Consider the following 23281-nt stretch of genomic DNA (forward strand, 5'->3'; position numbering starts at 1 on the left):
TCCACGGCACATAACAACAAACATAAAGAGGACAGAGTAGAACTGCCCTAGAGGGTTTTCGGGGCTGTAAATCTTTACAGAAGCAGACTGCCTCATCTTTCTCTTGCAGAGCAGCTGGTGGGTTGGAACTGCTGACCATTTAGTTAGCAGCCTAATGCCATAACCACTACCCTCAGTAAGCTGGTGTTAAAAAGGATTTACTTTGGGATTGGGGCCTGTGTTGGGTGATTCTGGGGAGGGTTCCAGTAATTGGCCTTTCACTCTGGAATATATGCTGTTAAGAAGCATAAGTTCTAAGACTGGATATCAATAAATATTTAAAGTGAGAAAGAGGAATCGAGACTAAAGCTCTGAAGAATGTTGTTGTTGTTGTTTGCCATCGAGTCGGCCCCAACTCATAGTGACCCCTCCTTGGGTTTCCGAGGCAGTATCACTACGGAAGTAGGATTGCCCAACCATCCTTCTGAGGAGTGGCTTGTGGGTTTGAACCGCCTGCCTTCTGGTGAGCAGTACAAGTGCCTTAGGCACTATGCTACCAGAGCTCCTGTTGTTGTTGTTGTTGTTTTGTGCCGTCGAGTCGGCCCCAACTCATAGTGACCCCTCCTTGGGTTTCCGAGGCAGTATCACTACGGAAGTAGGATTGCCCAACCTCCTTCCGAGGAGTGGCTGGTGGGTTTGAACCGCCAGCCTTCTGGTTAGCAGTCAAGTGCCTTAGCCACTATGCTACCAGAGCTCCCACCAGAGCTCCTAGTCACTCATATTAGCCAGAATGAGGAGATGTTGGTCTTTTCCTGGTCAGAGCAACTACTCTTGTTTTTGTTCAAATATGATTACAGAGCAGTCTTGTTTATGTCTGGATCCATCGTGGTTTCAGAGTGGCTTTGTGTGTTGTTAGTGTCCTGTGTAATTGCTTATCTCCATCCAGTAGCACGCCACCGAGGCTTAGAGCTGTGGGCAGCTTTGCTTTCTCCTAAAGCTCATGGACTCAGTCAAGGTATGTTTGCTGAGTGCCAGGGGCAGAGTAATTCGAGGTGGGTAAAGACGGTATGGCCCCCCTCTTCACGGAGGTCACAGTGACACATTTACGTGCTGTCTTAAATAAACAAACAAACAAAAAAAACCCTCACTGCTGTTGTCTGTTGGACTCATAGCGACCCCTCCTTGGGTTTCCCAGGCAGTAGCACTACGGAAGTAGATTGCCCCACCTTCCTTCCGAGGAGTGGCTGGTGGGTTTGAACCGCCAGCCTTCTGGTTAGCAGTCAAGTGCCTTAAGCACTAAGGTTCCCAATTAAACAACTGGGGATAGTTAAATGTGAGGAGGAGGACACCAGATCAAAGGAACAGCCAGGACAAAGCGGAGGGCGGCAGGGAGAAGATGCTGAAAGCCATTAGCGGGTCTGCGTCGTGGTGACACGAAGCGCAAGCGAGGCAGGAGAAATTGTTCAGAAATAGGAAATGAAACTAAGCAGCTTTGATTAAAATACCCAACAACGCCTTGGGGCTCATGAATATTCAGCAGGGTTCTTCTGCCTGTCGCCCCGCCCACTCCACTAAGTACAGAGACGGCTCTCGCGGCTCTGCGCGCTGCTTCGACGTCATAGGTGCGCGCCGGCACCGTCCCTTGTCTGGGAAGCAGGAACGCGGCCATGGCTAGCTCAGCTGCCTCCGTGGTGCGACCGCCCAGGCCCAAGAAAGAGCCGCAGACGCTCATCATCCCCAAGAATGCGGCGGAAGAGCAAAAGCTCAAGCTGGAACGGCTCATGAAGAACCCGGTAAGACGAGGCACTGGGTCGATGGCCTCTCCGAATCCCACTCCACCCCGTTCCGTTCCCGGCTCTAGCAGCCCGCGGACGCACTTGCTCACCTCCCACACTCCAAAGCCGGGACTCCGAGCCCCCGTGACCAGCCGCCCCTGGTTCTTAGGAAGGAGTAGGCTGCCCCTACTAGGAGGTAACGAGCGAACTTCCTGTCTGCCCTCAGTCCCTGGTGAAGACGCTGTCGTGCGGCTTCGGTGCGCTAAGACCCTTTCCAGTTGAACTTCCTCTCAACGAAAACGTTAGACTGAAAAGATAGAATCCACTGGTTTTCCCAAGGGTGTAATGCTTTCAAAACAGCACCTGTTGTTAGAGGGGCATTGCCCGAGAACGGGCTTCTTTTCGCTCAGTTGTGAAAACAGGTGAATGAGAAAGTCTTTTAACGCTCTGGCTGGAAAGGGTTGATTCTCTCTTAGTAGTGTGAGAGGTTCCTAGCCATAACCACTGACTTTCATTTCTGGGTTCTGCTCGGGAAAAGTATAACCCTGGAAAGGCTGTGGGCTGTGCAGTACCATGGAATGCACAGAATGAAATAAAGCGAAGACCGCGGGAAGACTATAAAATCAGCAGAGCAGCCTGCTTCACTACCCGAGTTAAAATGCTTTAGTTCTAAGAGATGTGACTTTGTCAGCAGAGTCATGATAATAACTGCATGTGTTTTTAAATACTGTGTTTAAATGTTGCAGGACAAATCGGTTCCAATTCCAGAAAAAATGAGTGAATGGGCACCTCGACCTCCTCCAGAATTTGTCCGAGATGTTATGGGTAATGTCTTGTATGCGTATAAATACGGTGTTTACAGCATAGATAAACCCTGTCAGTATTAGATTTCAGATAGAAAATTTGAAAATGAAGAATATTGTTGCTTATAGGTAGGCATTGGACAATTTTCCTCTGCAGCATTCTTCAGAGTGCATTGTGTTTTCCTTAGTGGAAATCTTTTACCAGTGATATTTTTTTTCCCCCTTTGGATCCTTTTTGTGCCCACTGTCTCATTTATGTTACTTGACACGTGTGGCAACGTGTTGTTGTTAGTTGCTGTCGTGTCACTTCCAACTCATGTGACCCCATGTGTGCAGATGAGAACTGCTCTGTAGGATTGTCTAGTCTTTGACTTTTTGGGAGCAGATCACCAGGCCTGTCTCCCAAGGTACCTGCTCATGGGTTTCAACCACCAACGTTTTGGCTAATAGTCTAGCACTTAACCATTTGCAACACCTAGAGACTCCTAATGGGAATAGTTTTCTTTTTATTTTATGTGTATTTATATGCATAAATTAATGTAAACTAATTGTAAAAATAATAAATACATAAGTAAAAGTAAATATATAAAAAAATTAGAACCACTTTTAATTTATCATTCTATCTATAACATTCTGGTTTTGCCTTCTGAACCTCTTTAAAACCAAAGCCATTCATGATTAACAGCAAATGTTTTTACAGAATTTTTTGTTGTTTTATACAAATTGTTTTGTAACCTACTTTTATCACTTAATGTAGCGTGAACATCTTTTTGACTCGGGTTGTTTTCTCAGTTACTAGTCACTGAACCACAGTCTCCTTTTCCTGTAATAGTACAGTAGAGTGGGATTTCTAGTGACTTTGTATTCAACATTCATGCATAGAGATTTAATGATGCCTACGATAGTTCCAGGAGCTCTGGTGGTGTAGTGATTAAAGCACTTGGTTGCTAACCTAAAAGATAGATGGTTCAGACCTACCTGCTACCCTGGAAGAAAGATGGGGCAGTCTCCTTCCATAAAAATTTACAGCCCTGGAAACCCAGTGGGGGTCACTATGAGTCAGAGTCAACTCGATGGCGGTGGCTTTGGATTTGGTTTTGGTTTTGGATGATGATACCAGGCACTGTGCTAGATTCTGGGGTATAGTACGGATAAAAAGCTGGCCTGGTCCCTCCTATTACTTTTGGTTTCTTTTTTGAATCCCTGTTGCTTGAAAGTAGACTGAGGTGGTAACTAGATTTTGTTAAGAACTCTGGACTGTCCTGGCTTTAGGTTCAAGCGCTGGGGCTGGCAGCGGGGAGTTCCATGTATACAGGCACCTGCGCCGGAGAGAGTACCAGCGACAGGACTACATGGATGCCATGGCTGAGAAGGTCAGTGAGGGAGGAGGTGGACTGAGCCTCTGGGCTTGGGCAATGCGCACTTAAGAGCCTTTAGAAAACAGTGTTTGCAGAATAGCAGTTAGAGCTGATCACGGCTTGTGTGAGAACTACCTGCTAAAGTTGGGATGGAAAACAGACATCAAACATCAAGCAAAGTCCAGGTTACTCCTCGGTCAATCTCAGCACAGCAGGTTGCTCCCATAAGGAGAGCAATGAGGCAAGGAGACTCCCACGTGGTGAAAGGGCACAGCAGGTTCTCCCCTCCCGTCCTGGCCATGGAATGGAATGGCACGCAGGATTCCCACGTACATCTCCCCCTGACTGTTTCCCTGATGTCCTCCTTGCCTTGGGCTGAATGCCAGCGCAACTCCAGTTCACTGTGTGTTTGCTGTGAACAGTGCTGTGCTTTCGCATGTCTGCTGCTTTGAGGATTTGGGTTTTCTAGCTTTAAGGCACGCATTTCTTCATGGCAGGTGTCAAATAATAATTGCTTATGTTAAGAGCTTAAGAATTACTTTAGAAATTATACTTTAAAAACTGTTTAGCTTTCTGTTACTTGTCTGGGAGGGCCAGAAACCACTCTCCTAATGCTCTTTTAAAATACCCTTTGGGACATTTCCCGTTTTATTTTGCTGATTGAATTTTCAAATGGTTTTATCCCCACCGAAACTCTTGTTTGATTTTTGTCTGGAATTGAGTTGAATTTGTAACTTAACTGGAGTGTGAATGGATGCTGTTTAGTCATCCCTCCTAGAAACCGTGTGTAGTTTTTCATTTGTTTGTTCTTTCATCTCTCGATGATGATTTGTAGAGAATTTGCATCTCTCACCACACTGGTTCAGAAGTATTTTACGTTTTTTGATAAGTGATGCTGGGTAGCCCTTTGTATTTGACAACTGGCTGTTAGTGACCAGAGTCCCTGGGTAAGTGGTGGACGTGCTTGGCTGCTGACCGGAAGGTTGGAAGTTTGAGTCCATGCTGAGGCGCCTCAGAAGAACAGCCTGGCGCCCGCTTTTGAAAAACCAGCCGCTGAAAGCCCTGTGGGGCCCAGTTCTACTCTGACCCACAGGGGGCGCTGTGAACCAGGCTCAGCTCACAGCAGCTGGTGATCCAAAGAAATACACTGACCTTTGCAGTGCTCTCCTTTATTTGCCTACCTTACTGTTAGCGAAGGAGCTCTTTTGGCATGGTGCCTAAGACATTCGACTGCTAACTGAAAGGTTGGTGGTTCAAACTCACCAGATGCTCCACGGAAGGAAGATGGGGCAGTACTTCCATGAAGATTTACCGCCTCAGAAACCCAGTGGGGGTCGCTGTGTCAGAATCAACTTGGTGGCAGTGAGTTTGGTTTGGTTTTGGTTTTAATGAAAATCAGGTATCATTTGCCTGCTTCCTTTGGATTTTCCAAATACACATCTGTCTTCTCTGACCTTGTATCTGAGGGTTAACACTTTGTCCTTAATCTTAGTACATGGACTTAAAAAGTCCTTTTCAGGCCTGATGCCTTTCATTTCCTAGAGACCTTTTGCATTTTAGAGAGATAAATGATATTTGTATGTATTTTAAGAAGAGAAAGGAAGCTCTGGTAGCGCAGTGCCTAAAGCACTTGACTGCTGACCAGAAGGCTGGTGGTTCAAACCCACCAGCCACTCCTCAGAAGGAAGATGGGGCAATCTACTTCTGTAATGATACTGCCTTGGAAACCCAAGGAAGGGTCACTGTGAGTTGGGTCCCACTCGATGGCACATAACAACAACAACAAGAGAAAGCCATTTTACTCAATTGCATTTGACTTTCTAATAATTTAGTTTTTGAAAAATCAAGACTTACATGCTATAGTGTGGAGGGAGCTTGAAGGCATCATGCTGAGTGAAATAAGCCAGTCACAAAGAACAGATGCTGTCGGAGGTCACTTACATAAAAACAGGAAAAGGCAAATTTATAGAGATCATAGTTTTGTTAGTGGTTACCAGAGGTAGGAGGGAGAGGAAAGGGGAGTTAATGGTGGTGGAAAAATGGCATTGATGAAGGGTAGGCTTGCACAGCCAATTATTGTAGTTGCTGTGAGTAAGTTGGACACCTATACGCAGCTGGACTGGCAAACGTTGTGCTGTAGATACATGTACAACAATGGGGGGAAGAAAGAGTAGCTGCTGAGGCTGCTTTTGTCCAACCAAACAGCCATGGTTTAGTCTCTTGGTTTGGAGGTTTAGGGTCATGGTCTCATGGGACATCCTGGTTAATTGGCCTAATAACGTGTTCAGTACTTCTGTTCTGCCTCCTAGTTCACTGCATAGTGTCTGGGGTTTTAAACTTGCAAGCAAACATCTGAGGCGTAACAGTGGGTCTCTACTCACCTGAAGCAGCAGAAGGAGAAGCAGGAATAGTGTTACTGGGTCCTTGTGACCCTGAGCAGGGTCTTCGCTTTCTGTTGACGAAGAATTGAACAGGAGAGGCAAAATGTGCACACGAACCAAAGGTTATTAAAGAAAGATGAGAGGGGAGGGGCTTTTGCCTAAGCTAGTCTCCAGTCTCTGTCAACAACAAAGGGTTTCCTAGGGTTTATAAAGGGTTTGGGGCAGGAATAAGGAATAGGCGGGGATTTCCGGGGAAAAGGTGGGGTTATGACAATCAGGCGCGCATGCAGGAGACAGCCAAGATGGATCCCATCGCAAAGGCTGTCCAAACAAAGAGGAAACCTGTCGCAAAGGCTGCTGAGATAGTGCCATGACTTGTTCTAGGGTGTTGTGCATACGTGATGTCTCTAGACCCTGGTTCGAGTCCCAGCAAGGGACTCCTGTTCTTGACTGCCTCTGATGGAAGGTCACTTTGCTTTTAAGTTGCATTTTACAGCATGTGCTCTGTACCTGGTGAGGTACTTGAAGGACAGCTCTGAGGTTTATCGGCATTTTACAATGGTCAAGTTTGTGGGGTCTGTTGAAATAATTTCATATCTTGCCTAAGAGTCTGGTTTGTTAATGGAAAGCAGTTCTCTGTAGGCAGCAGCAGTGTGGTGGTCTGCCACACAAAACTATTCCAAGAGTACTGAGTCAGAGGGTTGTTTGGCCTGGCTAGTCTGATTGCCTGCCGGTCTCAATACGGGGAAGATATGGAATGTATAGCTAATTGCCTCCATGAACAGCTGCCTCCTTTGCCATGAGACCAGAACCAGATGGTATCTGGCTACCGTTACTGAACATTTTGATCAAAGATTCCGTGGCAGAATCCTGGTCAAAAGGGAAAAAATGCAGAACAGAATTTCAAATTCTCATGGACTCCAGACTTTCTGGAGCCGTGGGGGGTGGATGAGTTGCTGAAACTATTGCCCTAAGATAATCTTTAAACTTTAAACCCACAATATCCCCCGAAGTCATCTTGAAACCAAACAATAGTTTAGTTTAACTGGTTAAAAAAAAAAAAAAGGATCTCCCTTGCACATTATGCTCTGAAGACCTATCTACATGGGATCAAATTGACAACAGCAACTGGAAAGTTTAGGTGGGAACCTTAGGGGGCAGTGAGATTATGTTAATGGAGGAATGACTCAGAAAAGGAGGGTGAGAAGGGTTGCCCCACTCAAAAACCTCATCAGTGTCACTAAATTGTACCTGTAGAAACTGTTGAATTGGTGTCTGCTTTGTTGTGAATATTCTCAACAACAACTAAGTAAAATTTAGGGGGGGAAACTGCATTCCTGGATTAATTGATCTTAGAGAAAAAATTACAGAATATAAAGATTGTGCAAAAAACTAATCAGATTTTATAGAAGTTCTTCCTATATTAGCAAGTAAAGTGGTTTTAAATATTCACAAAATAGGATCCTGTTTAGTGATTAAATGGCACAAACTACTGATAAATTGAACATAGTAGTTTTTAAAATATCATGCTGATCACATGAAGCCCTGCCCGGAGGACACCGTAGTACAGATTCTGTTCTGTGTTATGTGAAGTTCTAGAATAGGCAAAACTAATCCATATGAAAAAGAAATTTATAGTGGTGGTTGCATTGGGGCTGGGGGCTGTTGAAATAGGAGTTCTTTGGGAAGAGGTTTGAGGGAACGCTCTAGGGTGGTCAGGTTGTGTACTGAAGATGTGGTCGTTTTGTCTTATATAAGTATTACCTTACCAGTAAAGAACCATAAGCAAATAATAAACTCTAGTGAATGATATGCATGCTTCAATGTTTACATGTAAAATGCCCTAATCTGTGCACCTGACTTTGAGATGCATCCAAAAAACAGGATGGGTGGACAGAGAGAAGCATGCATAGGTGGATATCGATGTAATAAAATGAGTTGAGCACACGGTTAACTGTAAAGTGCAGGTGGAGGGTATGCACCGTGTAATTCTTTCATCTTTTCTGTGTTTGGAAATTTTCAAAAGAAAATGTTAAGGAAAAATACTAAACCAGAGATACAGAAGGAAATATGTATGATCTTTGTGGAATGGCCAAAATTGAGTTGAAAAAGGCCTTCTGGCGTGGGGTTAGATTGGAGTCTTTGCAGTGGTGGTTTTCCCCAGCACAGGCTTGTCCCCAGCCTTTCTCGGCTCCCAGATGGTAGTAGCTCTTCAGCTGCTGCCATTTGCTGGTGGCGACATTCTCAGTCCTTGTGGAAGTTTCAGGTGGCTTGCCACATAGCTGTACCACATCTCTGCCATGTGAGTTTGCCAGTGTCAGAAATAAACAAAGCTCTGAGTATAGAAACTATTGGAGTACTTTTATTTTTAAACTACTTCAGGGGGAGGAAATAGAGCAGGCTGTTGCCTCAAACACCAGAAATTAGTCTGATCTGTGTATGTGTGGAGATATATATATTTATGTATGTATGAATATATACATTCCTATATACATAGGAATTTGTTCTGTAAATTTTCACCCAAATATATATATGTGGTGTGTGGGTGTGTTAGAGAGAGAGATTTAGGTGAAAGTTTACAGAGCAAATTCATTTTCCATCCAACAGTTAATTCATATTTTGTTTCATAACATTGAATGCAATCCCCATAATGTAATAGCTCTCTTCCCAATTCCTCCTTGTGGTTGATTACCTTTTCCCTGTGTCCTTTTTTCCTATGCGGTCCTGCCCTCTGAGCTATCTCCCTGCGTAAACGCTGCCATTCTGATTTCCCATGGTTGCTTGAACTAAGGAGTGCACCTACCTGGTGTAAATGTTCACTTTGTACACCTGTCTATTGTTTGGTTGGAAGCCACGGGAGTGACTTCAGTTCTAGGCCTGAAGGGTGACTAGGGGCCATGGTCTCAGTTTCATATGCTTTTGAGTTGTGTTCCACGTTTTTCTCCCACTCCATCCAGGATCTCCTGTTTTGATCCCTTGCCAAGTGGTTGACAGTGGTAGCTGGCACCATCTGGTTCTGGTCTCAGTCATCTAGGTGAGGTTCTCATGGTCCAGTAGTCCCTTGGACAGACTGTTTCCATACATCTTTAGTTTTCTTCATTCTTCTTTGCTTCAGACAAGTAGAGACCCATTGTTGCATCTAGATGGCCACTTGCAAGCTTTAAAGACCCCGGTCGCTACTCACCAAAGTAGACTAAAGAACAATGTTTTTGTTGGTGAAGTTTGTATATATTGATTAAAGACTCAGAAAATGCAGAAAAATGTTTCACAAACCTTGACATCCATACAACACAAAAGATTTTGTTCAGGTGGCAGGAGACAGGCTCTGAGGGTTTTTTGTTTGTTTGTTTTGAAGTTAGAGGCAAGAGAATGCTCACCCTTTATCATTGACTGATGGGAACCGTCTCACCACTGATGGGGCGGGGTCAGCCTTTCCTGGCGGAGACCTGGCCTCAGCCAGATTGGCAGCTAGTCACGCTCTCCACGCGGTTCATGTGGTGGTGGGTTCAGCTTCCTCAGCAGCACAGAGTAAGACGTTTTCAGCCTAATTTCTAAAGAAACCAAGTCCTTTTAGGTGTAAGTGGTTTGCTTTAGTTTCTTAAAGGAAGGCTTTTCTTTTTGTTTCTTGTGTTCGGCTCTCAAAGAGTGAGCTTCGCTGCTTTGCTTCCGCATCACTCTAAACAGACCGTGCAGCCCGGGTGATGCAGACAGCAGGGCTGTGGGAGCCTTCTCCTCCCCCCTTGCCAGCTCCTGCGTTTCTGCTCCCTTGACAGGATGGCCAGGACTGGAAGAAACGCGGGGTGACATTTTGTGTCAGTCAGTATCTCTGTAGTCTACAGAGGCTTTTCTGTTGTTGGCTCCATCGGGTTGGCACCGGCTCGTGGCGAGCGTGTGTCCGTCGAGGGAAGCGCTGCCTCGCCCCGTGCCGTCTGCAGGATCGTTCGTGTGTTTGATCTGCTCTTGTGGCCTCTGGGTCAGTCCACCCAATGTGAGCTTCTCTTGTTTTCACTAACTTTTTGCTTTACCAGATAGGATGTCCATGTCTAGCAATTGGTCCTTCCTGGCGGCATGGCCAAAGAAAGCGAGCCAGAGTTTCACCATCAGAAAGAAGTCACACAAACAGAAGGGCTGTGTGTGCATAGAGACAGCTCGGGGGCCAGGAGTGCATGGAGGGAAGGACACAGGGAAGAGGTGGCTGTGGGGAGGAAGTGGGAGGGGAGCTGCTGCATGGTGGGAAATTGCAGTCAGTGTCAGGAGACGGTGTATGTGAGCTGCTGAATGGAAGGTGGATTTGCTCTAAACTGTCACCCAAATCACAATAAAATAATAATAAAAAAAAGAACACAAGAGAAAAGTAGATAATATTGCAGAAAGGATGTGGCGCTGGCATCCTCTGACCTCCTCAAACTTTACCCGGAGGAGAGAGAGTCACCATCAGGAGCATCAGCCCAACACTATCCCTGTGAGGTGCAAGTCGGACATGCCACCACCTCCAGCCTGTTTTACCAATTCTGACACCAACTGTCCCTCCCATAGCCTCTCTGCTTCTCTGCTGGGTTTGATAATTCATTGCAGTGGCCACTGACAATACTTAAAATTATGGGGTTTATTAGGGAAGCAACAGGTTATAATTCAGGATCAGGAACACTCAAAATACAGTTCTTGGATCAGGACAGCCTCCCCTCTGCCACGCCTGTATGCATGCCTCTCTGTGGCCCTTAGCCTCTTGGCCAGGCCTTTGCTCTGCTTGGGCAAGTGTTACAAAGCTCTGGAGACTGGCAAGCCCACAAGGGTCTCTAGATCCTGCTGCCACTCTCTGCCGTCGCAGCGTAGGGACCTCAGATCCGAGGATGCACATCACTCCTGGCTCTTCTGCTGTCTGGATGGCAGGGAGATCCCCTTTCCTGCCTCTGGGAAGGCTCATTTTAAGCCTAGCAAGATGGCTAACCAGTCTACACGTTAGGGTTCCATACACATTATTTGCACAGTCCTAGCCCCACAAGGGTGCCACATACCTTATTTACCTTATTGTTAAGCTATCCAGTCCCCTTGGTGGGCTACAGAGCACCTCACATTTGCATAGTTCTACCAATTCATCTAATGGGAGTCACAAAGACCATGGCTAAGAGAGCCATACCAACTAACCGCCTGCACTACACATGTCTGTGTGTGTGTGTGTGTGTGTGTGTGTGTGTGTGGTATAGCAGATGGTGGCTGCTTTAGAGTCAGTATTCATTAACCATCGCTAGCATTGCTATTGTTGTCTGGTGCCGTCAAGCCCGTTTTAACTCCTAGTGGCCCATGTGCCAGGGTGGTACTGCCCCATGGTGTTTCCTAGGCTATAAATATTGACAGGCAGGTCACCAGGTCTTTCTCCATACAGGGTGGGAGTGAACCACCACCGGCTTTTGGTTGGCAGCCAAGTGTTTAACTGTTGCCACCAGGGCTCTTCTAGCTAGGTTTAGGTTTAGGACTTGAAAAGTCTGCAATTCTGGCCCTGCCTGTTCCATTTGATGAGCTCCAGTCACTGTGCTTGGCCCAGCTAAATAGGGACCATTGGTACCGCCTCTGCCCTCAAAGACTGGAGCGTGCTGTCTCATACCTTCTCTTTTATATTTTGTTGCACATAAGTGGTATCATCAAGTGGAGAGAGTTACTTTGCCATCAGAGAGTTATACATTGATTTCCTGCCCAGCTTGTGGGCAAATCTGCTGCAAAAGACCTCTTTAAAATGTTAAAAAGCAAACATGTCACTTTGAGGACTAAGGTGCACCTGACCCAAGTCATGATATTTTCAGTCACCTCGTATGCATGCAAAAGCTGGACAGTGAATAAGACCAAAGAAGAATTGGTGCATTTGAATTGTAGTGTTGGTATAGCGTAGTGAATATTCTGTGGACTGCCAGAAGAATGAATAAATCTATCTTGGAAGACAGCCAGAATGTACCTTAAAACCAAGGATGGTGAGACTTTACCTCACACAGCCCCTGGAGAAACACATCATGCTTGGTAAAGTAGAGGGTCAGTGAAGAAGAGGAAGACCCCCAGTGAGAGGGATTGACACAGCACCTACAACAGCAGGCTCAAACGTAACAGTGATCGTGAGCATGGCACAGGACCAGGCCGTGTTTTGTTCTGTTGTACACAGGGTTGCTGAGAGTCAGAACTAACTCAGCAGCATCTAACAGCAACTGGGGGGCAACTGGGGGAAAGTTAAAGTGCTGCAGGTAGCCCCCCCAGTGGTGTAACTTCTAGAACTTTCATACCCAGCCCAAGTGACACCCCTTACAGGCTACCCAGATCGAGGTGTATCTAAATGATGTGTTTTTTGCAGCAAAAATTGGATGCGGAGTTTCAGAAAAGACTGGAGAGGAACAAGATTGCTGCAGAGGAGCAGACTGCAAAGCGTCGGAAGAAGCGGTAAGGGCACTGCGGCATCACATGGCTATAGTAATCAGGCTCCAGGGCAGGAAGGGCAGAGTGGCCAGCTGGGGAGTGAGGTGAGTCCTTCCTGCAGCCACAAGTCCACCCGTACCAGCTGTAAAGGTCTCGGATGTTTCACCTTGTGGTAGGACACATCAGTAGAGCAGTGACTCTTCTTCCCTAGCGTTTTTCAGAGCCTCCAAAGCTTAGACATCAGCACTTAGGTGATCACCTGGATTTTGTTGCTTCCTTCACTTTATTTCAACATCATGTTTAACAAGATGCTCTAACCAAACTTCCCAGTTAGTCTCTTCCTTAAATTAGGGTCTGTGACTTCCCCAGGTGACTACATGATTATTTGGGTTGTTTGTGTGTCTGTGTATGTGTTTAATAAATTGGCCCTTCCATTTCCAGAGAGCTGATAACAGACCCTAAATATGTTGGGATGAAAAAGCACCTCCAGTCCTTCTGAGATTGCTTTAATCACCTAGGACTCCCTGGGGTTTAATCTTGATGCGAAATGGAAACAGCTTGTTCATGTTGACAGTGTTGGAGGAGCAGAATCATGAGCAGTTGTTTCCTTCACGTTGTCAGTGTAATGCTCATTCAGTGATAAATTTCTAAAGGATGCCAGCAGTGAGTGTTTATTTTCTACACTGTGCAATAAAGTGACTAAGGAGTCAATGCACTTACTGTCCATTTGCAGTCAGAAGTTAAAAGAGAAGAAGTTATTGGCAAAGAAGATGAAGCTTGAGCAAAAGAAAGAAAAAGAAGGTGAGTGGTGCTCCTTTGTCCTGACCGTGACCTTTGTCTCAGGGTTGGTCGCAGGGCATGAACGCTCAGGAAATGCTGAGGTTTAGACTTTGGGGCTGGTTGACTGGCCGCTGAGGAAGTGAGGGCTCGTTTGTACTGGGTAGGACTTCTGTAGTGTCAGAAAACCAAACTGGCATAAGCAGAAATGAACGAGCGGCCCACAGCGGCAGGTACAAGGCAGACCTCCCTTCAGGCTGGATGATAAGGAAGCTGCATGATGTCACTGGCATTTACTGTTTTCTCCCTTTGTCCCCTGGCTCCCTGTCCTCCGACAGGCTCATGCCCCCTGGTGGTTGGGAGGTGCCTACGGCTACTCCCACGCCTGCATCCAGCCTCCGCCTTGCCCAAGGGGAAAGATTAAGAGGATGTCCCAGCATGTCCAGCAGAGGCCACCTCTGATTGAGTTGCCTACCAAGTCAGTTAAGAATGCTTTAGATTACGAGGAACTGAAAACTCAGCTGTCAGTCCTTAAACAAAGAGGAGTTCATTTTTCTAATATAACGAGCTCTGTGTTGGGGGGGCGGGGGGGCTCAACCACTTAGCAGTGTCAGGCCAGCATCTCTGATGTTCCCTTGGCCTTTACCCTGTGGTAGGAGGTGACCGCTGCAGCTCCTGGCATCATACCTATGTTCGAAGCAGGAAGAAGTGTTTTCACTGCTTCCCCCGAAGCACCCAAACCCAGCATATGTTACCGTATGTCTCATTGACCAGTACTGGGTCACTTGGTTAGGTGAACAGAAAACAAGATTGTCATGACTGCCTTAAATCTGCCATGATCATCTCTGGGAGCTGGGTGCATTACCCTCTGGACAAAATTGGGGTTCTGGTAACAAGGAGGAGTGGGTCAGCATCTCACTGTGCTGCCACCCCTGTCCTCCTCTGAACCCACCAGAAGGCCAGGGATGCCATCCACTCCCCAGGAGCCCATAGGGTGAGAATAAGGAAGGGAGGGGGCCCAGATAGGGAGAGGGCCAAGGAAAATAGCAACTGTCCAACCACATTACTGAATCAGCAGCTGTTCCCTGATTGGCTAGACTTGGTTCCTGGGTAAATGAGTATGATTTTTGGTGTTAAGAGAAGGTGACTTTCATTGACATCCTGAAATATGATTGGCCCCTTCCAGAAGCGTTTCGTTAGGAGTTGGACATTTCCTGCGTGGCGCACTGTGGTTTTAGACCGTTCCTCACCTTTTCCTAGAAGAAATTATTTTACACAGCTCAAGTGTGACTCATCGTGCCTGCCCTCCCCTCCAGCATAATGCTCATGGGAATAGGGACGTATTGGGGCCGAGAAGAGGAGGACTGGGCACGGGAGCCAGGCTCCTGTTCTTTTGAGGGGAGACTAGCTTGGACTGGTGGGCTGCGGGTAGTCCGACCTTCCCTCTTCCTGGTTTGTTTCTGCTGTTGCTAATTGTGTGTGTAGCCACTTTCCTGAACTGTAAAGTCTGTATGATTTGTTAGCTATTGCCCCTGAAGTTTGCTCAGTTAGTTTCAAAAAACACAAACTCGCTGCCATCGAGTCGATTCTGACACATAGTGACCGCTCCTTGGGTTCCTGAGGCGGTATCTCTATGGAAGTAGATTGCTCACTCTTCCTTTTGAAGAGTGGCTGGCGGGTTTGAACCACCAACCTTCTGGTTAGCAGTCATTTAGCTTAGCAGTTAGCTAATGATTGGATAGGATTTCTTTAAATGCCTTGAATGGATAAATCTGTCTTTGCCAAAGGACTGTGTGTGTGTTGGGCCATGCTTTTACCCTCTGCAAAATCAGAAAGGAGACCCACCACCGTAGAGTTGGTTCCAACTCGTAACGACCCTGTGGAATAGGGTAGAATCCAACGCTATCAATCTTTTTTTTTTTTTTTTTTTTAATTTTTATTGTGACTTGGGTGAAAGTTTACAGAGTGAATTCATTCTCCACACAGCAGTTCGTACACATTTTGTTTCATGACATTGACTGCAGTTCCCCACAGTGTAGCAGCTCTCTTCCCACTTTCTCCCTGTAGTTTCTTCCCTGTGTCATTCTTTCCTGTGCACTCCTGCCCCCTGAGCTGTCTCCCTGTGCAAACACTGCCCTTCTGTTCTCCCACGACTGATCATTCTAAGGAGTATATCTACCTGATGTAAACGTTCACGCTGTATACCTGTCCATTGTTGGGCTGGAAGCCACAGGAGTGAGTTCAGTTCAGACCTGAAGGGTAACTAGGAGACGTAGTCTTAGGGGTCTCACCACGCTCAATCAGACCAGTAAACCTGGTCCTTTTTTTATGATACTAAGTTTTGTTCCCCATTGATCTCCTGCACTGATCCCCCCCTGAGTGGTTGACCATGGTGGCTGGGCACCATCTAGGTCTTCTGGTCTCATGGTCATGCAAGCTGAGGATCCCATGGTCTCCTGGTCCCTTGGACTAATCGTTTCCATGCGTCCTTGGTTTTCCTTCATCCTTCTTTGCTCTGGACAAGAGATCCATTTCCGAAGTTCTGAAAAACGTTGGTGCTGACAAGTTCTGCCATGTTCCCAGTGCTTTTGTGGAGGAGTAGACTGTCAGAGGTCTTTCTCGGCCTTTCCGGAAGTGTTTCCATCCGTTTGAACTTTAACTGACATGGATCACTGCATTTGCAGTGAGTTTCCTGTCGACTTCAAATGTTTGGGTCATGTTACTTACTTATTCTGACAACCTCTTTTTGTTGAAGGTTTGGATTTAGGTCTGTCATTTTATTTTTCCTGTTTTGTTTGTTTCCTCTGTGTTGTTGTCTCTGTTTCCCCTTCCTGCCTTCTTTTGGGATTATTTGAGGGCTGAATTTTTTCATTCTCAAAGCTTGAATTCACACTTACGTGATCAGAGCTGTCTGAAGGCAGGTGTGAGCCATGCGGCTTTACAGAGAGAATAAACCTTAAATCACTAGTCATTTTAAGCATAAACTCACCCTAAAATGGAAAGGACTCTTTAAAAGATGGGTTGTGAGTTATCTTGGGATATTTGTATGTACTAAGGAAATGTAAATCTGATGAGTAACATTTGGATTGATTTTAAATCATTTGTTATTGTTGTTGTTATGTGCCTTTTTAGCATCAAAAAATGTCTACATCTTGCTTTATACTTTTTTCTGCATGTTTTTTATTTTTTTATTTTTTAGGGAAAAAAAATGTCATTTTAAATGGAATTCAGTCCACAACATTATGAACGTTCTCTGATGCAGTAGCAGCTCCCAGAGAGCTGTCAATCTACTGTGTTTGTTTCATATCTTGTAACAACTGTTACCTTTTTTTGTTTAATGGTTTTATTGTAAAAAATACATCTATGTAAATGTATGTCCATATATTAAAAAAACGAAAGTTGTCGTTTTGACATTTTTTTACATATACGATTCAGTGACATTGATTATGTTCATCATGTTGTCCAGACATCACCCCTGTCCGTTTTCCCGTTCTTCCACCGCTATCAGCAGAAACTCAGGAAGAGTCCTCTTTGTCCTCCCTCCCATCCCTGGTCACTGATACTGAACTTGGTCTTTATACATTTGCCTGTTTCATGGTGAAATCACACTTGTCCTTTGTGACTAACTTTAACTCAGCATTGTGTTTTCAAGATGTGTCAGAACATCACTTCTGTTTAGGGCCGAGTGATACTCCACTGTGTGGATGGACCACATTTTGCTTATCTGTGCATCAGTTGATGGGCGTTTCAGTGGTCCCCACCTCGTGGCTGTGGTGAGCACTGTTGTCCTGAACACTGTGTACGTGTGTCTGCTTTCCAGCATCCAGTCCTCTTCCGTGTATCCATAGGAGTGGGATTGCTGGGCCGTATGGTAGTCCCGTTTCTAACTTTGTTTTCTGTAACAGCAGTGCCATTTTAAGTTGCCACCAGCAATGGATGAGAGATCCAGTTTCTCTGCATGCGCCCCAACAGCCGTTATTTTCTGGTTTGTCATTATAACCATTTGAGTGATGTAGGGAGTGGTATCTCCTGTGGTTTTGATTTTTGACGTCCCTGATGACGGGGAGCATCTCGCCATGTGCTTGTCAGTACTGACTCTTCTTGGTGTTGGTTTGTGATCATAACCGTTCAGGGGTGGGAGGACAGTGGTATCTCCTGTGGTTTGATTTTTGATCTCCCTGATGACTGATGATGAGGAGCCTTTCACCGTGTGCTTGTTGGTACTGTCTCTTAGAGTTGGTTTTGTTGGTTTGGTTTAATGGTTGCTCTAAAGAACAGTATATTAACCAGGGAGTTACCATGTCTGTTGCTTTTCCTTCATTCTTGGTGTTTGGAACTTCCCACTGTACTATTTCCCTTAAGTCTGTCCTTGGTCATTAACTTAGAACAGGTCTGCCAGTTACGCGTTTTCTTTGTTCCTTCAAAGGCACATTTAACACCTTCATTACTGAAGGACAGCCTCACTGGACAGGGGATTCCGGGTGGCAGTTCTTTTCTCTGAGCTCCTCAGAATGTTGTTCCCCTTCACGTGGCCTCCCTGGTTTCTGATGAGAAATTTGCAGTTGTTTGAGTCATTCTCTCATCATCGTTGTTCTCTGGCTGCTTTGAGGCCTCTTTCTCTGTGGATTTCAGCACTTTGGTTGTGGTGTGTGTTAAGGTGGCTTTCTGTGAGCAGTTTATACTGTTTGGAGTGAAGCTGAGCTCCTTGAATCTCTGAGTGTATGTCTCCAGCCTTCTTATGTCTTCTGTTTCTTTGCTGCTGTTGTCAGTGTTGCAGTTCACTTCAAGAGTGTCCATCTTTACTTCTTGAGAAAAAAGTGTAAAGAGCTGTTTGACGTATTTGTCTATGCTTCAGCCTGTCTTGGTCATCTCAGCATTTGCGTTGGTTGCCTGTATTTTCCCACACACATTGAGATTTTCCAAATTATTCGTGTGCCAAATAATTTTCTGTCCTGGACATTTTTAATTGTATCCTGAGGCCCTGGTCTTGTTTAAACTCTGTGGAGAATGTTATTTATTTTAACAAGCAGTCAACCCAGTTGCATTCAGGACACAAGTCCTGACCAGCCTTCGGTGGATTGTGGTTCCCATGTCAGTTCTGTTTTCAGAGCTGCTCCTTGCCGTCTGGATGGGTCGTGCATGGCATCGCCCAGGGGCCAGGCTGAGCTTAGTTCTGTGAGTTCAGTTCCCGTACAGAGTGATTTGGGCCAGACCCACGCATGTGCTGCTCTTGGTCCCAGGGGTTCACACACAGCTTTCCAGGATCTCTTTTCCAATCTCTCCCTCTCCATGATCTCCCCTTTACATTTTGGTTTCCCGGGGCTCCCCTTTTTAGAAAACCGGGGCTTTAGTTACACCATTCTGCAAGTCCCTGCATCTGTGCCTGTAGCCAGGGTCGAGCAATGGGAAGAGAAAAGAAAAAGCAGCAGGAACTTGACTCACCATCTTGGGACCACAGCTCCTCTGATCAGAGAGAAATGTTTCTGTCCTTCAAAGCTAACAGTGCCTTTAGGTCCCTGCTGCCACTGGTGACCACAGCAAGGTTCCTGGGAGCTAGGGTCTGAGCAGAAGGAACGTCAGGGGCCCTTTTCTCACCGTTGAACCAGACCAGAAGGCTTCTCCTGGTGCTCTGTCCGTGGCTGGTCCCCACTTCTGGGTTTTGGGTCCCCTGGAGTCTGGGATGGAGGATATTAGAGGAGAAAGTGACGAGGCAGGAAGCTCACTGCCGCTCTGTGGCACTTTCTCCCCAGTCTGCCTGTTACCATTTACTTTTTGGAGTGAGTCCTTCAGTAGCTGCTCCATGGTTAGGAACGTTGGGCCAGGACGGGCTGGGGCAGAGTCCTCCAGCGTCCACAGAGATGTCCGCCTAGGCCGATGCTGACCTGTTCATGAAAGCTCATTGGGTGGATTCATTCTCCACCTGAGAAGCAGCCGAGGAGCTTTGGTGGCACTGTGGTTAAGACATCAGGCTGCTGACCCAAAGGTTGGCAGTTCAAACCCACCAGCCACTCCATGGGAGAAAGATGAGGCAGTCTGCTTCCGTAAGGATTTGCAGCCTTGGAAACCCCACGAGATGGTTCTGCTCTGTCCTGTGAGGTCACTGTGAGTTGGAATCGACTCAGTGGCAGCGGGTAAGGAGCAGCCCGACTCATTCTCTTGTTCTTCGCACCCACAGAGGTGTCAGACGACTTCAGAGGAAGTCTGCGGTAATTGAATAAACCTAAGCTCTGGGCTCAGCTCCCACTCTGCCTCACTCTGACCTTAGCCACATGGCTTCCCTTCTTTGTGAGTGAATTTTTTTTTAACTTGTAAAATGATGAGCTTGTCTTTCAGTAAATCTAATACTGCAATTTGGTGACTTTGTCAGATACTCTGCTGGCATTAAGATGGACTGTGTTTGGGGTGTCCCTCCCTGGTAAACCGAAGAACTCCTAGAAGAGGAAGCTAGGTCAGTCTGCTGTGAGGCTGACCTTAGTGAGCTTGTACCACTGGCTGGAACCGCATAGTCACTTTGTAGTAATCGGTTCTTGCGTCGAAGGAGATGATGGCAGCATCAGAGCTAGGATTTCTTAAATGCCCCTTTCAGCCCCTTTTAGACATTAGGCACTGTGGTCACACGGCCTTCCGTCTCCTTTCTTTAATTTTCCCAAGGCTGTGAAGAGGTTCCAAGTTTTAGTGCTTCCAGGTCCGTTTCATGTGGGCCCTCCCGCTTGCTGCCCGCCTTCTTGTCCTCTCACTGCGTCTCGCACCTTTCTGGGCCCGCCCCTGTGTCCTCTCACTGCATCTCCCGCCTTGAGCTAGTTCTGCTCACCAGGTAGACGCTGCTCTTGCTACTTCATGGCGTCCGTCATTGTAGCTCAGTGGTTTCCAGACTGAGGGTGTGAGCCTTTAATCACTGGGTCAGGAATCAGTGTCGAGGTTGCAGCCTTCTTTCTTTTAATGAAAATAGACTAGAAAATATCTGAGTGTCTCACGTGTAGCAAGAATAGTGCGTTTGGTGAAATTTTCTCTCTGTTTCTCTGGGGGGTGTGGGCTGCAGTCGACAGCTGTGGGAACCACTGGTATAGAGCTGGCCTGCTCTGCACTTACCTGTGAAGCTAATGCCTATACATTTAAGAAATGATCAACTCTACGTGCCGATGGATGCTTCATACCAGGCAGCAGAAAGGAGCACGCTGTGAGAGTAACTGGCTTTTCCCACGCCTTCTCGGTTTCCCTCCATGGTTTTCACATTGTGACAGTGTGTAGATTTTGCAGTTGTCTAGTTGAAATAGAACTGTGATGTGGTGACACCAGTCGTGCCACAAGGTGGCTTCTGCGCACCTCTGGGTTCTTGGGCTTGGAGGCTTGCAGATCACTCGGTGTCCTGACCTCTTGGCTCTTCTTCTGAAACAGGGTCTAGGGCAGCCAGGAGTTCCATCCTCTTACTGGGGAGGAAGGGGGCCCACTTGTTTTCCACACTGGTCCAGTAACTCGGTGAGGAGACCCTGCAGTGTGGGATTGCTGTCTGAGCGACACCACTGGACGGCATGAAGCCAGTTCAGATTATTACGAAGCCTTGAACTTGCAGATGTTACAGTCGCCGCCAGTGTTCCCTGTCCGAACATAGGCCTGTGTGCCAGGAAATCTAGGCTGTTTGCTCCCAGATACACCTGGAGCAGGATTTCTCAGCCTTAGCACTGCTGGCATCTTGGACCAGGTGACTCTGTGTTGTGAAGGGCTGACCTGTTCATTGTAGAATGTTTAACGGTATCCTGGCCTCTGCCCGCTAGAAGGCAGCAGTGGCCGCCCCCAGTCCTGACAATCTCCACACATCGCCACGTGGACCCGGTGGGGGTGGAGGGGGCACAGTTGAGAGCTACTGATCTAGAGGTGTCTGGTGCTTGGAAGGCACTCAGTACGTGTTCTGAATGTAACTGTTTGGTTTTTTATACGTATAAATGCTGTGTTGGAAAACTATCCGTATTTGTGTCTTTTGACAAAAAGGCAATCATATTCATTTTAGAAATTTTTAGAATACGCAGAGAATGATAAAGTAAAAAATAAAGTGGTCTGTAATTCTTACCAGAAATAAGTACATTTATGTGATTCCTCTGATTTCACTTTCCTCTGGTAGCGTAGTGCCTAAGGCACTTGACTGCTCCCCAGAAGGCTGGCGGTTCATACCCACCAGCCACTCCTCGGAAGGAAGGTTGGGCAATCCTACTTCCGTAGTGATACTGCCTCGGAAACCCAAGGAGGGGTCGCTATGAGTCAGGGCCGACTCAACGGCAAACAACAACAATGTAATTGAAAAGCTGTCAGGTAGATTCCGACCAGGGTGACCCCATGTGCTGCAGGGGGAGCTGCCCTCCAGAAGGTTTTCTGGCTGTGACCTTTGGAGACAGTTGCTGGCCTCTCCAAAGTGGCTCAGGGTTCGAACCACCAACTTTTGGTTAGTAGGCCAGCACTTAATCGTTTGTGCCACCCAGGGGCCTAATATAAAAATACATGTTACCACTATCTTATTTATATAAAGAAAACAAAAATCCTCACAAACTGGACTAATAAACAACATCATGATAAACGGAGAAAAGATTAAAGTTGTCAGGGATTTCATCTTACTTGCACCCACAGTCAACACCCGTGGAAGCAGCTGTCAGGAAATCAGACGTCATGTCACACTGGGCCTATCTGCTGCAGAAGCCTCTTTAAGGTGTTAAGAAGCCAAGATGTCACTTTGAAGACTAAGGTGCACCTGACCCAAGACTTATTTTCAGTCATCTCATATGCGTGTGAAAGGTAGACAATGAATAAGGAAGACCGAAGAACAATTGATGCCTTTGAATTGTGGTGTTGGTGAAGAATACTGAAAATACCTTGGACTGCCAGAAGAACGAACAAATCTGCCCTCGCAGTACACCAGGATGCTCCTTGGAAGCGAGAATGGCCAGGCTTCATCTCACCTACTTTGGTCATGTTGTCAGAACAGACCATTCCCTGGAGAAGGATATCATGCTTGGTAAAGTGGGGGGTCCGTGAGAAAGGGGAAGACCCTCCGTGAGATGGACTGACACAGTGGTTACAGCGATGGGCTCAGGTGTAACAAGGATTGTGAGGCTGGCACAGGGCCGGGAAGTGTTTGTTCCGTTGTACAGAGGGTCACTCTATTGTACATAGGGTTGGAGTCGACTCCACAGCACTTAACAATAACAACATTTATAAAAACGCCATATAATCCCATTTTTATCATGGAAGTATTTCCCCATGTCCTTACAATTCCACAGTACATGGATATTTTTTCTAGTTGAATAATTCATCTGGCCAAAGAGTTACGTGATACCTGCTTCCCTTGCACACACTGGCATTTTACCCAGTATTTCTGTGTCGGTGAATTAAACCTCAGAGTCCTGGATTTTAAAATATTATGTCAGCAGTAGTGTAACATAATGAAAATAAACAATGGAAAAACCCAATACAATCATCCCAGTAGATCCTAATGGATTGATTATCTGCCATCTGTCAGTTGTCTTTTAATCTCTTTCCGTATGCACACGTCACTTTATGTATTAAATACAGTGTGTGGGCAGTTTTCCATTCTGCTTATACGAGTATCCCCATTCCTTCATATTTTTTAGAATGGACATGCCATATTATACTTTCCCCTTTAGTAGACACTAGACTGATTTCAGTTTTTCCCTCAGGAGATACTTCCTTGCATATCATGCACCTGTCTCCCTTCCCCTTTCTGGTTATTTCCTTCAGATAAGTTTCCAGCAGTGGGAATTGGTAGCTCACAGCATAGGAAAGAACATATGGCTCTTGAAACGTGT

The 23281-nt window shown here is 46.2% G+C and overlaps 1 protein-coding gene across 1 annotated transcript in view; it reads left to right on the forward strand.

Annotated features, from left to right (window-relative positions):
* The first annotated feature begins 1646 nt into the window (after positions 1–1646).
* PRKRIP1 (PRKR interacting protein 1) overlaps positions 1647–23281 on the forward strand; it is a 30677-nt gene continuing 9042 nt past the window's right edge. Inside the window, exons 1-5 of the mRNA XM_007942343.1 lie at positions 1647–1772; positions 2501–2579; positions 3830–3930; positions 12631–12716; positions 13426–13493. Of these exons, the coding sequence (XP_007940534.1) occupies positions 1647–1772; positions 2501–2579; positions 3830–3930; positions 12631–12716; positions 13426–13493 (460 nt within the window). The remainder of the gene's footprint in view (positions 1773–2500; positions 2580–3829; positions 3931–12630; positions 12717–13425; positions 13494–23281) is intronic.

Source organism: Orycteropus afer, unplaced genomic scaffold (genome assembly GCF_000298275.1).
Source record: "Orycteropus afer afer isolate SDZICR_OR568_19922 unplaced genomic scaffold, OryAfe1.0 scaffold00006, whole genome shotgun sequence".
Classification (NCBI taxonomy): Eukaryota; Metazoa; Chordata; class Mammalia; order Tubulidentata; family Orycteropodidae; genus Orycteropus; species Orycteropus afer.